Source organism: Ciconia boyciana, chromosome 11, assembly GCF_034638445.1.
Source record: "Ciconia boyciana chromosome 11, ASM3463844v1, whole genome shotgun sequence".
Lineage (NCBI taxonomy): Eukaryota > Metazoa > Chordata > Aves > Ciconiiformes > Ciconiidae > Ciconia > Ciconia boyciana.
The window spans coordinates 8,864,142-8,880,669 of record NC_132944.1 but is presented as its reverse complement, the minus strand read 5'-3'; the positions used below and the strand labels follow the sequence as shown (position 1 = coordinate 8,880,669).

The window sequence follows — 16,528 nt, the reverse complement described above, 5'->3', positions numbered from 1 at the left end:
TTCAGAGTTTCTTTCAGCCATTCAAGTGCTTCCCTGCAGGGACGTCTGGCAGCACATAAGCACACGTACCAAATTAGAGCCCCAACCAGACCCTTCACAAACCGGGTGCTCTGGAAGATGGTACAGGAGAAGAGGCATCCCTGGCAATCCCTTCAACACTTTGCAAGAGAGAGTTTTGCTTCTTTTTTCCACTTTGCGCTATTAATAAGGCTGTCACTTCCATTTCAGAAAGAGCCCATTTGCCACACAATCTGTTGTACTGCATTTAGTCCACTAAACCATGCTGGAGAAAATGTTTTGCATCCAACATTAACGCAAAGTGCCTGTGCACAAGATGAATACATTCATGTATGCTGAATATTTACGATGGTCTTAATCCAACTCACGCTGCAGACAACAAAGAGATTACCATGAGCAGCAGCAGGCATCGGGGTGGGTGACCTGAAGAGTCCCTGGGAGCCACGCAGCATCCTCAGAGCAAGCTCATCCCTACCCGGCACCGCTGGGCGAGACCCTGCCGAGGGGCATTCTGAGACCATGACTTGCCTGGAAGCCAGGGGTGGTCAGAAAAACTCTTTTGAGGGGAATTTCAGCAAACATTTCACACTTGATTAGAGCTCTAACCAATTTTGACATGTTCCATCTCAACACTGAGAGAAACCTGCACTGCTCTCCATGTACTGCTTTTAGTACTGAAGGCAAATTAATCAAAAGTGAACCAAAATTTCCATAAACGATGTAACTGAAACAAAGCATTTCACATTGTCCAACTGAGACACTTTGAGATAGATCCTCTAAATGAGGCAGCCAAGTGATTTGTTCCAAACTTTTCACCTACACTGTTTTCTCTGATCAAACCACTGCTTTCCTACAAGACATGCTGGTTCCAGAGAAACAGCCCCTTTTGGCAGAGACCTCCCCTGCCACCATCCCGCCTGGGAAGGTCTCCCCGTGTGCCGACAGCCATGTCTGATGGACGTGTTCAAGCCCCAGAAGCTTCTCCCTCCCCAGCACCTAAAGTCACGCGCAAGCTGCCCGGGGAGCACCCGCTGCTTTGCCCACACAGGAGCCAGGTCTGCTGCGCACCCGGGCTCGGCAGCCTGCACGCACCGACAGCGCTGGCAACGCAGCCGTGACAGAGCCAGGCCTCAGACCCCCTGTGCTCAAACAAGACTGTCCTTCCCAAGAAGTCCTGCAACCAGAAAGCTAGCCCATGCTTGCTACAGCTACGCTGTGCAGCCGAAGCCTTCACATTTGTACTCCTCCTCATCCGAGATGTTCTCGCCTGTGGCACCGGGGCTGATTCAGCCCACCTCACCACTGAACCCGTGGAGAGGAAGGCATGGTGACTCCAGAAAATCTTTGCGTGCACATACAGACAAAACAACCGCACGTAGAAGCGTGAATGAGTCTGTCAACCTGGAATCACCATGAACAGCCCAGCAGCAGCACCGTGGCAATTACTACTATTAAGGGCTGGGCCACAGCCTGCTGCACATGGCTACACAGGGACAAAGAAGAGCTGAAGATACCATATTTCTTAAGAATGTCAAAAGCCTCATCAGAATAATGACATTCATGAGCAAGCTGGGAAACCAGTGCAGATGAACCTAATAAAGGGCAGGTACAAAGCAGTCTGGAAGAAAAATATATTAAGGGAGTCTCTCTCAACACTGAGTGAGACAGTGAGGACTCGGCAGAAGTGTGCACTGAAATCAAGCTGACCCTATTAACACTATCAATACCATCACAAACCACCAGGCACTTGTGCCCAGGTGTTTTATAAAGGTGGAGAATCATTGTCACATGTAGATAGGGCACAACAGCATCCTTCCAATATTGCAAGCACAATAAGCAATGGCAGTGCCATAATACTGCTCTCAGCTGATGGGAGAGGCACACACACACACAACGAGCCTTCATGGGCTCCATCTCTGAACACAAGCACCTTCCCGAGCCCGTACTGGCCAATTCCTTCCCCAGGACAGTTATCCCTGACGCATGATACAGCAGCGCCAGCCTGGCACCACACAACTGACAAGCAACAGTCAGATGCAAAAAGAACAGACAGCATTTGAATGGCAATTCATTTTCAGCACACTTCTGCGTAAGACAACGGTAAAGCCTTGCTCACTAGAGAGACCGAGTAAACAGATTAAATGGGATTTAGTAATACGGAATAAATAGGATTCAGTAGTGTAACAGCAGAAATCACCACTCTTGCAGCTGAAACAGGAAAAAAAAAAATCACAAGGGGTTAGACTGTAAAGAGCCAGGGGCTAGCAAGGCTAAGTGCATCAGACAGGCAAAACCCTCAATTTTCTGGGAAAGGAGCTAAACAGTGGCTGTAGTCTTTGGCCACTGAATTGAATGACACCAGTTTCATCTTGAGCAAAGGGCATAATCCCAGTTGGGAGACTATTTCATGGACACTGCTGTCAGGAGGAGACACAGACAAATGTTATGGCCAGGGGAGGCAAAGGTGGGGAACTTCAGCTGACGTGCTGCATGGGAAGCAGCCAGGACGAGTCTCTGCCTCTGCGCTGCAGGCGCTGCTGCGTGGTCGCCGGGGCACGGACCCTGCTGGACACAGCTCGGCGGCACCGCTCATGCTGCCCAGCCAGACCCTGCGCCCCTAGAAACCGCTGGGGAGAGCTGGTCCTGGCAAGGAACACAACGAGCAGCACAGAGGAAAACCCTGGCAGCTACCAACGCACACGTGTGAACACTGAGCATTGCCTCGTGGAGCCCAGCCTGACACCTCCAACCGGGCACTCTCGAGTGCACCCAGAGAGCAGGGACCAGCTCCTCCAACAGCGACGGGACACTGGCATTCACAGGAGCCTTGAAGTCATGGCTGCCAACCAGCCAGTGTAACAGCACAAGCCACACACCCTCACCACAAATCACAGTCATCTCCAGACTTAAATTCTGCCTTGAGTTTCTTTCTTTTTTGTTTTTTTCCCCCTAGATCTTTTTCGTTTTAGCCAAGCTTGAGAGTGTGGTTAAAACCGAAAAGAAGCTGCTTTTGAAAACTTGCACATATTCACACATTCACGGATTTTACAATTTTCATCATCAGTTTGAGTTTCACACAATTCCAGCATCCAGTTCATACTTCCTATTTCAAAGCTTTGTTTCAAAATATTTCCACTATGGATTTGCCTAGCTTCAACACTGTACGGGTGTGTACACAGAAAACATACATACTTCATTTTAAAAAACTGCAATAAATTAGATTTCCAGAAACTGCTTCCAAGTATGAGCCTGTAAGCAGATCTGTGTGCAGAAGGACTCCGACATCTAAGGACTGGACTACATACAGAAACCAGGGTTTATAAAATTGGCCTACCATTATTTGCACAATCAAATCAGTGGCTGAATTCAAGCCTCTTAAGAAAAAAAAAAAAATCAAGGGGCTTGACTCCTTCCTAGTCCCCGATTCATACTTTTGTACTGCTCGAAGAAGTGCGTAGTAAGTCTAATTCGGGCAGCACAGGCCAGTAATGCTGTGGTGAAAGTCTTGGAAAAAGACATTTCTAGTTCTTTTTGTGAACCCTGCACAGTGATAAGACAGACAAGGTCACCACTGATGCTATTTGGTTTACTCCACTTTCGGACTGTGCAGCTACAAACAAACATCTAGTGTTCGAGGCAGTCTCTGGCCCACCATTTTGCACCATTTTGCTGCTGGAAACGCCTGCTTACTTGAACTGGTGCTCTCTGGAGCTGCGTATCTTGGAGGAGAATCGTTCAGCCAGTTTCTCCAGGCTCCTGGAGTACTCCAGCTCGATCTCAGCCTTCCTGCGGAAGAACTCCTGCAGGTCCTGCAGCAGTTGCAGGCGCGACTCCGACTGCTGCTCCAGACATTTGAACTGCTCGACCAGCTGAGTTCGGATTTCTGCATGCACACAAGAGAGGAGAAGAAGAAAGTACAACGTCAGCAACAAACACTGGCCAGGAAGGCTGTCTTTCCTTGTCTCAGAGCAAATCGCATAGGCACTGCTAGAGCAGGCTCCCTCACGAGCCTCAGGTTTAATTCAAGGCTTGCTAAAGCCAACAGGTTTTTTTCCCAGTGAGAGCTGAAGAATTTCATTCACCAGTCTCACATTAAAACCCTGTTCTTTGTCAAAATAAACAACTGCATAAGTACACAGAGATCAACCCTGAGAGCTTTTCAATTGCCTTTTTGAAACTAGAAAATGTACTTCAATTTATCTAGTACTACCCAAAATCCTGTATTCTTTACATATCCTGCACAAACTAACATACTGTTTCTTGATAAATGATCATTTGAATACCAACAGAACAGCTGACAATGACCTGGGGTAAGCTGGCACTGTAAATGCACATTCCTCTCACCCACGTCCCCCCAGCTGCCAGGTTAGCTGGTAAATCAAACTCACCTTTAGCTCAAAGGCTTAAAAAGTCTTTCAGACCCTCCAAACTCCGGCTCATAAAACACCACAGACTATCTGTTCCAGGGTTTTTTTGCCTTCTCATAAGGACCATCAGACACTGTGACAAACGCACCACAAGCCCCCACAACCTTTCCCAAAGAGGGGCTCTGCGGTGCCCGGAGGGTGCCTGTGCGGAAGGAGAGGGGACAGGAGCCTTGGGCCGCCTGCGTGTCTGCTGCGGCATCGCCAGGGTGCCTGCCGCGTCCTACAACAAACAAGCGTCCCACAAGCAGCACACAGACCTGTTCCCCAGTGCTGACCCTTACCTAGCGCTACCTGTAACCGATAACCTCAGGCACACTGAATTCTGTTCAGTATATTCAAATTATTGGAAGACTGTTCTAATGTTTCTCCTCTTCATACGTCAGAGTTGTATTTTTCGCCTTGATCAAGCTCATTTTGAGGACACTTCTCTCCACATGGTAAAAGACCAATTGCACGTTTTCCAGCTCCCCCTTCTCACGTAACACAGCCAAGGCTGCAAATCCTCAACATGGGGCTTATCTCGGGAAGACAGGCAAGCACCAGAGAAGGAAACGCTGCTCACGAAGTGCAGTCAGACCCTTTGCCCTCTCTGCAAGAGGAGCAGTGCAGCACCTGTGGCATGCGGCGTGACAGAAATACACCTTGCAAACTGCTTCCCAAACACGGGGAAGGTTTTTAGCAGCTCTTTGAAGCACTGCGCAGCGAGGAAGCCTGTGCAGGGAGGGGCTCTCTCTTGCAGAAGCTGTAGCTGGGCTCTGCCTCGCAGGAAGGGGAGCCCCACGGGGAGGGGGCATGCAGAGCTGGAAATGGGAAGAAAAAACGAGACTAGACAGTAGAAAAAAATATTGCGAGTGAGAATAACTGGGCTGAGCAGGCTTCTCGAGGGGCAGCTGCACAGTGGAGGCATCAGGCAAGCCAGAACCAGAGAGGCTGGATGACAAAACGGGTCTGTGCGATGACTGCCTGTTCCCAGACCCCAAGGGGAGAGGGGAGAGCATCCCCCCAAGGCCCTCCCCCCCACTGCACACCCCACCTGCAGACGGCAGCTAGACAGACACCTCATCTGCAAGGGGGTCCCCTCCAGCAACCACGTATACTGCATGTGCTCACCTTGAGAAATTTAGCTTTATCCCCCCCCAATAAAAATGGTGCACAGAAATGCACTCTGTTGAGCAGAGAAGGCACTTGCGCCATTTTAGTACATCCACAAAATAGCCTTTTCAATGCTATGAACATTTTTATAAACTATCCATAATAAACAACATATTCTTTACCTTTTCCTAAGGTTTGTGATCAAGTATATTTTTCTCACTTCAGTCACCTATAGCTGATGGACACCAACAGGAGATATTTGCAAAGCACACCCAGTGAAAAAGCCAGTGGAGAAGCTCAGCAGCAGGAGCGCAGCATCACGCCTGCCCCCTTCGCCATGCGTGCACCCCTGGGGCCCAACGGGGCCAGCACAGTACGGGGCAGCACACAAAGACACCCCGGAGAGCCTCCGTCCCACCTTGTCCCCTCCCTGGCTCCCACAGATGTGCCCATTCACTGCTGGCCTAACACCAGCAGTAACAGCACCACCACCGATTCAACTCCCTCCCTTCTGTACTAACATTTCCTTTCCAAATTAGTGCCTAAATTCCCTCAAGCTTTGCAGCCCACCAAATAAGGTGAAGCCCACCTCTACCTGTTCTTTGCCCGAGTACCCTACAGCCTCCTTGCATGGTCTTGCAGAACTGTGCAACCCAGAGGGAGAATCCTGCGCCCAACCAACAAACCCTTGGGCCAGCCGGCCACTCCCCGAGGTGCACCCAGCACCCACAGCCCGGCACCACAGCACCCAGACACTCGCACCACACCTCTCTGCTCGGTGAGCCATTTCTTTTTCAGTGTGATGGACTAGACCCACACCTGATCTAAGCTGACAGGCAGCTCTTAAAACATCAAGTTTGACTGATTTATAAACGCCCAAAGTTCTGGCCCTTTTTGGGAGGTGAGGATAGGCAACAGAGGACGTGAGAGCAAGAGGGGAAAGAACATGATTTCGGTGGCACCAAAGCTTACCATTTCAACTAGTATCACATCCCAGCTCAGACAGCGTCCAGGCCACAGATCACAGCTTTCCCTCCATCCTCTTATGAGCTTACAACGCATTAACAGTTAGCTCAGAAACCCAGCGCATCACCAAACAAGATGAAGCACATGCGCACCATCACGCACACACACACACGCAGGAGAAACACAGCTTGTGGTTATTGGAGAAGCTGTGCATCAGGGCTCGTTGAAATGGGCAGCCCCAGGTTTCCTTTCCCCAGCACCTCTCGGGCTCCGTTGTCAGCCAAGAGGCCCACAGACATGACAGGAGGAAGACAGATGACAGGTATTTGTGGGCGCTTGTTTAGTTCAAATGCTTCGCCATGCAGCTCACGGATTTCGCTGTGCCGCAGGACGGCAGGCTCCGGCATGCTCCTGGCAAGCCCGCGCCGGCCCGGCAGGCAGAGGAGGAAGCAGCTCCCAGGGGACTCCTCCAGCTGCCGGCAGTCACAGCGGGAACCCCAGGCACTGCCAGCCCCGCCGGACCGCAGGCACCTTCTGTGAGAGGTGCAGAGCCCTCCCGCACTGCGAGGGAGTGCTCAGCTGCCTACAAGGATTACCAGGAGGAGACTGCAAACGTGAGCTCTTGGGTGACTTTCTGCCTGGATTTTCTGCAACAACAGGAGCTGTACTTTCTTAAACTTCTGGTGCAAGACTGCAGCACACTGAAGTGTCGCTGTCTACGTGATAGGAAGACAGCCTGTACTAAGAAGGAAGTCCTAAAATTGGTAAAGCTGTTTGGCAAGAGGGCTAGACCTCATCCTTGGTTCCTTCTGCAAATTCAGCATGGCAGTATGACAAATGGTAACTCACTCACAAGAGCCACAGCAAACTAAAAATACCTGTACTGCCTGAGCATATGCACATGAAATCACTGCATCGTCACGGGGAAGCTCAATGACCTGAACCAAGACAATACAGCGGTGTCATTCCAATGCATGAATTAATCTTGAGTATGCATATATATAAAAAAATAAAAATAATATATATATACACACATGCAGGGCAGGCTAGCCCTACCAGTCCCCTGCCAGCATCAGGCTGGCTCACAACTTCACAGCTACAGCGTGGTCCTATCCAGAAAATTATTACTCCATACTGGATACTGAATTGATAAATTATTAAGTAATGATCATGCAAAGCTCTGACTGAAATCACAAAAGGTTTATGGACAATTTCAAGCACTTTAAGTTTATGAGGATCCCACGTGGAGGAGGTTAAAATTGCCATTCTAAGAATCTGATATTTTTCAACATTTCTTCATAGAACAACTATCATGCAAGACTAAGCCACTTGCAGCCTGACAGGTGAACTTGGAGAGCTGCAGGAACAAGGACACCAGCATCAGTCTCATTACTGGGTAATTTAATGATGGCAGTAATGGGACTGGAGGCTGCAGGCTGCATGAAGGTCACCTAAAAACCAAAAGCTCTTTAGAAATAACAAATGCGGAAAACTCCGAAGTTAATCAGTCACCTTATGTGGGATCCTCCATGGGCACTGCTTTTACAGCACTTCCTTTATGTTCTTGATACTTTATGAGAGGATGGCACAATTGTTCATAAAAATGCATCTGAGGCTCATATGGAGTCTTGGTGAGGGACTCAACACACCGCACTTGGCCACTAGCAAAGCTATTTTCCATTCCTGAAGTCTGTCTGAATAACCACGTAACCATCCCTGCAGTAGCCGAAGCATTCTAACTCATTTCTGACCTACATTCATCCCATCTGCAGACACGAGGATGCTGGACACAGGAGCCAGAAGGGCTGAGGCCCCGGGCAGAGGAGGAAGGGTGACGCGCAGCAGGGATGCTCAGCACAACTGCTGCCTCCACCCGGGCGGTGCTGCACAGTCAGGGCTCCCCCGTGACTCAGGGCATCTGCTGCACACAAACATCAGCCCTCATTCACAGCTGAGCTGCAGAACACCCCGAAATGAAACCAATTCCACTATATAAGCAATGCTAGAAATACCCTTTCTTTTTTAAAAAAAAAAAAAAAGGCTGCTAAAAGAATGGAGAAAAAGAAATTAAATTCTCATTGCAAATAAGATCTCAGAACGACGGGTGTCAGAGTGTCTTGGTCTGTACTCTTGTATCAAAATAAGCAGTATCCTATCCCTGTGGTATCCAGCACCATGCCAAAACACAGAGCTGAACACCTCACAAACAACGCTGCTTCCCCATCCCCTCTTCTTCACATTTGCACGCAGAAAACAGATTTGCTCCCCTTGCAATGGCACTTTCTCTGGGGAGAGAGGAAGGATGTTTCAATGCCACGCAGCAATATTTACCCTGCTTTTGCTACAGAGATGCAGGGGAATGTCTGAAGCAGCTGAGTGAACTTCCAGAAAGCAGTACTCGGTCATCACACCTGACAGCTGGTCCAGTCCTTGGTAGCTGGGACTCCAGCATTTGCTGAGAAATAGGTCTATGTTTTACAGAAAGATCATGTGTATGCAGCACTGCAGCTTTGATTTCATCAGGAAGACTGCTCTTCAGGGGCTCTGTGTTGTGGAAAAGCTGCGATGCCTTATGGGATCAACAGGAGACGACCACCTACGCAGTCATGGCTTCCGACAGCTCCCTTGCTTTCCACCCAAGCAGAGCCAGGATGCGAGATGGCAGGCTGGTGCTGTCATCCACTGAGCTCGTCAGAACGGCGTCCCGGGGTACGGCATGCCTGCTACGTTACAGCGCTGCTGCATACGCACCCCCTTTTGAAGTTGCGTCCCCGTTACACAACTGCTGCAGTTAACCATGCCATTCACTGGAGCTGAGGATGGCAAAGAGTAACCGCCTTTGAATTAAGCCTCCTAAAAACCCACTGCTACATTCCTACGGGATACAGAGGTACCAGTTTCATAACAAAACATTTTTAAAACCTTCACATTCCCCTGCCGACAAACGTTTCCTTCCCACACAAGGTCAGTGGAAATTTCGTTACATCCCATATGGATTTTACATTCCCACTCCTGCTGGTGCCAACAAGGACTTGCTTTACAGCTCTCTGCTTTCCCGAGCAAGTTTGATATAGATTTAAAAAAAAACCCAACACCCCAAAAACAACCCAAAAAAACCCAAAACCCAAAAAACCACCAACCCACAGGTTTGATCTCTAGTTCTCTTTTCATAGCGGATTACAACCCGAGGTGGTCTCCAGAACAGCTCTTAACAACCCTGACAATGCACAGAAATACAAGGAATATCAATAATGCTTCTCCAACCTTTTCAATTTCCTACCTCCTCCTATTTTTTTCCAGATCTGAGCCACTGCCGCTCATTTGATCTTTGTATCTGGCACAAAGATTTCTCCTTGAGTCTTACAGGGGTCATTTAAGGCAGCTCAGACAGCAGCAACAAATGCAGAGACTCGACAAGGCTCCCATAGCTTTCACCACCCCCTGCTCCAAATAACAGGAATTTGCAGTTTGTGCCCATCGGACCCGCAGCCAGCAGCCTCCACCACGAGCTCGGTGAGGGTCACCGCCTCCTGCACACTCGCCGTGCGCTCCTGAGCCCAGCACCGGCCTCAGCCAGGCAGGCCGGACCCAGCTCCCTCTCCCCATCGTCCCACACCACATGCACTGGCTCACCCCAGAGTCCTGGTACAGAGGAGGACTCAATGGTGGCATGTCAGTCCCACTGGAGGGTGAGGACACTCTTGGGCATCCAGGCATCAGAAAGGCACATTTTGACTTTCGTCAACAGAATTTCTTTGTTTCCCCTGCTCCCATAACACGTTGCTTTGACACTTTCACATTTCCTTGCAGAAGTTCAGCCAGGGCAGTACCATCTAAGTGCACCCAGGCAAAGGGCAGTCTCTCCAGACATGGAGAGCCTGCTAGCCATGACCCTAAAGCCACTCAGCTACGAGCAGTCACATAAACAAATGGAGATGGCCACTGACCCCAGGAGCCGTTGCTGCATGTTAAATGGAAAAGGTTTGCAGTAGAAAACAAAATTAAGGGCTGCTGGCATCATTAATGCAAAGACAGAAGCAATAACAGAGAAAGCGACATTCTTCAGTGCTCCGGAGGTCTCCGTGAGTCAGCCGCTCACAACCACAGCCCCCGACAGCGCCTGCATTGTCGCTCCCCTGCTTCCATAGTCACTTTGCTGCTGCATTTAAGAGGCACCCTCCTTTCAATTAAAATGGACTTGCTCTTAAGTAGCCTTTTCACATAATCATGAAAAAACACAGGCAGGCAGAAAAGCCTTTTTCTGCCCTTTGTGCCTGCTGCCTAGGGAACGGGCAGGAGCACTCGGAGGATATCCATTGTCTCCCACCTGCACAGTGGAGCTGGAGACCAGCCCCACCGACAGAGCAGCCACCATTTGCTGTTTGATCCCAACACCCTCCATCCTCCCCCTCTCCCTCTAACCCAGTCTGCTCACGCACTGGAGACGGAGAGAGCGGATCCCCAGCGAACCCAAACCCCACAGACATCTACTAACAGCCAGGGTGCCACCTTGATGGGCGCCAGCTGAGAATCCAGACTGAACCCCCCCCCCATCTTTACCAGCACTGTCTGCAAGCAATTCTCTGGCCAGCAGCATCAGCATGAGCTGCATCAGTCCTGTCCATCCAGGGGGGATTAACAGGCCTTTAATTATAACCTTCAACCGAGTGCCAATTATGTTTTCCATGTTAGACAAATATCTCTTCAGCGCCTGACCCCAAAACCTTAAACTCTGGAAGACAAAGCTAGAAAGCAGAGGACACTCACGGGAAGAGATGACTAATTGTGTTTCTGTAATTGGAGGGAGGGGAGTCATCTCCAGGCACTCGACTGACATGCCTCGCGGAGAACTGGCTTTTTGAAACGACTGAAGTGAGACAAGCCCAAAGCACAGGCAACTGGGAACAGAAAAGTTTACATTTTCTTAGGCTACAGTAAAGTCTACAAAGGAAAAGCTAAACTGTTAAAAACCTGACTGGCGCCCGCCATGACTCAAGGATTAACCCCTTTGTTCCTGCTCCCAGCAGCGGGTGTGCTGTCAGCTGAAGGTTTCAGGCAGGACTGCCCGTACCGCCAGTGCACTCAGCCGGCTGCGTGCAGGAGGGACACCCACAGCCTCACGCGGGCCACGGCGGAGAGCCACGTAGCACCCACCGCCCAGGCAGACTGGAGGGACCTCATCCAACACCTCCTATGGCAGGAACCGGCATCCCGAGCACCGCCGCAGCCGGGAGCGATCCCATGCCTGCCCGCTGTCCCACGGGAGATGGACACAGCCCCCCCCTCTGCACCGCTGTTACCTGGCCAAACAGCCACTTTGTCCCTCAAACAACTGGAAATGAGAAACCCCCAGCTGAGCATTTTATCCCAGGTGATCTGACAGTCAGGCGTCACAGGCTGGTGGAGCAGTGCGGCATCTCCAAAGGGCACCTGGAGAAGAGCGGTTTGCTTTGGCCATTAGAGTGAAGTAGGGAGCAGCTGGAAATGACAACCCAGGCCCAGGTTTGGACTGCAAGCACTCTCATTTGCACCCCTCTTCCCCAAAGCTTTGGATGAGCCGTTATAATCTAATGAAACGCTATCTATGGTCAGCCCGACCTCTCCAGTTTCACACTTCCGCATAACTGCTACTAAGAAGTTGCAGCAATAGGAGAACTGCTTCTACTCACAGTTGAAGAAGCGTGTACAGGAGACACTTATAGATGGCAGGTTGGTAACTCCTGGAATTCACATAATGGTGGCAGGTCCTTATTTACACTGAATAAAAATAATTTGACAAACGAAAAGAAAATGGGATGCCTCCGAGAGCATCAGGAACAAGTTAGTCTGTGAAAGCTAAAGGTCTCTCAAAGAAATGACCCAAACTGGACTCAGACCCTTTCTTGGTTCAACGAGTACACATGGTTTTTTAATATCCCATGTTCAGAGCTTTCCTTGCTAGATTAAAAATAAGCTCCTTGCCATGAAGAGCAAACCTCACTAGGAAAACTCTCCAACTCTGGCTTCTGCCCAGCACCATCAGGACGTGAACAGAAATGCCGCAGGCCCACAGGAAAAAAAACAGCCACCTAGCAATTCGTGTTTCTGAACTTGGAATTTATAGGAACATTTAGTAGAAATCAATAAAAACGTACCAAACTGCTTTAGGAAGAGCTGAAAGCATTTGCCAAAAAGCAGAAGGCAAAACATTAAATAAAATCATGTAGCTGGTCATGTTTCCAACAGCAGTTTGTCTGAAATGTTCCCATGATTTAATTCACAATATATGAAATCACAAAACGGTGCCAAAGGAGAACAACAGAGTGAGCCATTCTGCCAACAAGGGTGCTAAAAAGCTCCTTGAGTCTCCTTGAACTCTGCTGGACAACTGGCTATCAAGACTTGCTGCTTTTTTCCTCCCAGTTTGCTTGGTTCTGTTCATAAGAAAGGAGTTTCCACTGTGAGCAGTCTTGTTATTTAAAATGCAGAATCAGAGGTAGAAAATGCAAGAAATACGATTTCCTCAGCTCTTCTGAAACACGGCAGCAGGGATGTTGGAGAAAACAAAATTCCTTGGCAAACCAAGGAGAACAACAACGCTCAAGATGGGCTGCAGGACTGCTAATCCGGCCGAGGGAACATCTGTAATCAGAAGATCTGGGGATTTGGCTTTTGTAAATATTTTCAAATCAATTAGCTGATATCGCGGCCGATGACTGCTCGTTATTCTTAGGCCGTGCACGTAACCACGTGAGATGTCAGCAGCGATCAGATTTCCCGAGGAGACACTCTCCAGTCCTGGGGCCTGGCAGCCTCCCCGGGGCGGTGGGCGGGATGACAACCACCGCGGCCTCCAGGACCATGTTTAACGTGGCCCAACGCAGGGGAGTGTGGCCCTGCAGAGCCCCAGTGACAGGTCCCACCATCAATCCAGACTACTGAGATCCCAAATACAGCAGAAGCCCCTCATCAGTCAAAGACCCCCAAAAACACTCGCATTCCTCTGAAAGCCAGAGAAAGGCTTCCGAGTGCAGCAGAGGGGACACAGAAGGAAAGCAAGCACGACCCCCATGGCCAGCCCCGCAACACAGAGCACTGTGCACAGGGTGACATGTCTTGAGCAGGGATAAGTCCGCTGCAAACAGCCTCCCACCACCAACAGCCAAGTGGTACGCGAGTGTTAGAGACAGCATAGAGATGAGAAAAATGTTTTACATTCAGCCTTTGGCAGGTTTGTAAATGAATGGCAACATTAAAAAATTGCAAAAAAAAAAACCCCACCCAAAAACTTGACAGAGCTATTCAAAAGCCAGCTCAGGAAAACAACAGCTGAGAGCATATACAACTGCTGTCTCTGGGGGAGCAGACTCAAGAAAGGAACAATTTAAAACTGAAGAAAGAGTATTAGCATATGATAAATAGATGTAAACTCGCCATGAAGAAAACTAGGTGAGAAATTGGAAAAAAATCGTTAAGATTCTGGGTCAGCCAGCTGGAGGCATGGGAGAAGACGTAGCTACTCTGGCAGTTGATAACACCGTGAACATGATAGCACGGTGCTGCTTACGGGCAACGGCTGGGTGGGATGACTGGGCAGCCGGTGCTTGACGGCCCTATGAGCCTACGGCTGGGCAGGGGGCTCAGAGGCGGCATGTTTTGACATTATGGTCACTACAACGCAACCACACCGCTGAGCCTGGCTGAAGTTCTGTGTGTGTGGTTTGCAGCAAAACAGCGTGCTTCTGCAGCAAACGGCAAAGAGCTACACAGAGGAAGCAGTCCTTTCCATACGGATTTTGTAACATTAGATGCTGTTCCTCCTCCAATACAAGAAGATTTACAGTTGCTCAGACGACTTTTTCTATCAGGCATCAGCCTCCACAGTGTCAGCGCATGAAGGCAGCGCTCGATGCCAACAGAGAAGTTTGTTGCACAAAGTGCCAGAAAGATCTCCAGGGAAAGGTATTTTTTGGCTGCTTTCTTAATATAAGACTTGTCTCCAAAACAGTCCGATCGTCACCGGCCCCGGACACGCACAGCTCTCTGCACCAGTGAGAGACAGCAACGCTGTGCCCAGTCCGGCGTGCCCACCGGCTGCAGCTGGGCCCCGTTCCCCACCACGCGAGGGGGCTGCAGCAGAACGAGCGCCCCAGGCTTACGGCACACAGCACATCACCAACAGTGGCTCACGCAGGGTCCCGAGACGAGCTGATTCTCAGGGGCACTTCTGTTGAAGTTCTCGACACACGGACCTTCAGAAATGCTGGAGTTCATATGGTCACCACCACGGCAAGACCAGCTCTTGTGCCTTGAGGGAGCTCTGCATTTGGGTTGGAAACTGATACTCACCGGTGTGCCACTGAAAGAGTAAAATGAAGGAAATTCCCCAAACCTTTTCAAGACTTCAGAAAAGTGTTGTTTGGGTTGATGTTGACATCTTGGCCAGTAGATCAGGATAAGTCTCATTTTTTCCTCTCCTAGGCTGTTCACCTCATTCATTCTCCAGTGAGGACAATGCTGGCAGCCATGCACGGAGCCCGAGAACGATTACACACATCCAAATAGCATACCTCTGACAACATGGATGATGCAGTGCTTGACAAAGAACAAAATAATTTGGGACAAACTGTGGCCAATTTGAGCACTCGTATTAGAAGTAACGTGCTTATGTGGAGAGGTCAAGATGAAGACAGCACGCTCAGCTCCAGTTCATTATTAACAAGCCGCTACTTCAACTGGTCCCACCCTCAGCTTGCTGAAGGATATTTTCCATATGGTCTCATTTTTTTTTTAAATATAACAAACTCTAGATGAATGCCACTAGATCAACGCAACTTTTACCAGTGGTATTCCTTATTATTATTATTATTCACTTATTCCTTGTGTCCTCATACAGTTCACATATTCTCCTGGGCAGGAGAATCTCTCAATTTCAGGCATTTACAAATACCATGTTGAAATCCTGGCCCCAGCTGAGACAGTGGCAAAACTCCCACCAGCTTCAATAGAGCTAGGATTTCACCCTTTGGCAGTACATGGAGTAAGTGAGACAATCTTGTCCTCCAGCACTTATTTTGTAAGTCTCCCCCTTTTCCAATAACCCCTGGCTCCAATACTTCTTACCCCAAATGCTGCTAAGGGCCAAGCTCCTGAACTGGCATCGACCACAGTGGAAACCAACACCAGCAGAAGTACAGTCCTGATTAGTGGTGTACTGCTACTCTAGAAATTACTTTCTTCATAAACAGCAAAACATCTTAAAAAAAGTAAGTTTGAGCAAAGCAACCGCAAGTTCAGCGGCAGAAGGTGCAATGGTTCACAGCTACGTTTACTTTTGCTTGTCCCACCGTAGGTCGAAGCACCACATGAGATGAACAGTGGCACTTTTTGCTGCTGCACTTTCAATGCGACACTCGCAGCCTGACACCACGGCTTTACAACAACTCGCACACTTACTCCAGTAGCAAAAATTCAGTTTGGTCCCGGCAGAGCCTGTTGCCAGAAGAGGTGAGACCATGTGCAGGACCCAGGTCCAGTCCCTGGACCTGTTGCAAAGTTCACATACAGGCAATACATGACAAGTTTAGGATGGGCTTATTAAATAAACCCAATTCTATATGTGCAAAAACTGGTGAAAAACAGGCAGTGGAAAAACCCAGCTAGTTAAGACTCACGAAGGTGCATAGCCTGAATTGAAACGCGAGAGACCACAGGAGCCAAGCGTGTGCCAGCGAGCGGGAAAGCCTGAAGCCGTGGCTGTGGGGACGCGGCCGTGCTCCAGCCCGCAGAGGTGCCCGGCTGGGAGCCTGCCCAGCCCTGCACACCCCAGCCCCACCAGCTGTGGCCCATGGCCAGGCCCCCTGCAAGCGTCCTCGCCAGCCAGGAGGGCGAGCATCCTCCTCCTCAGGGAGATGGCAGTTTTGGCAGGCCGCCCCTGCCCCAGCCCCCCACCGCAGGGCCAGGGCCAGGCTCCAGCTGCTCAGACAGAGACAGACAAATGCGGGGGTTTCTCTAGCAACGGGCTGGGATGAAAGCTTTTGGAGACC

General features: G+C 49.7%; 1 protein-coding gene across 5 annotated transcripts in view; it reads right to left on the bottom strand.

Moving 5' to 3' along the window:
• SRGAP3 (SLIT-ROBO Rho GTPase activating protein 3) overlaps positions 1 to 16,528 on the bottom strand; it is a 132,010-nt gene that overhangs the window by 63,851 nt on the left and 51,631 nt on the right. For 4 of the 5 annotated variants that reach the window (XM_072875674.1, XM_072875670.1, XM_072875673.1 and 1 more), the window contains exon 2: positions 3,709 to 3,901. In XM_072875674.1, coding sequence (XP_072731775.1) covers positions 3,709 to 3,901 — 193 coding nt within the window. Of the gene's footprint in view, positions 1 to 3,708; positions 3,902 to 11,063; positions 11,131 to 16,528 lie in introns of those variants that run through there. The other variant, XM_072875671.1, reaches the window with a different exon arrangement.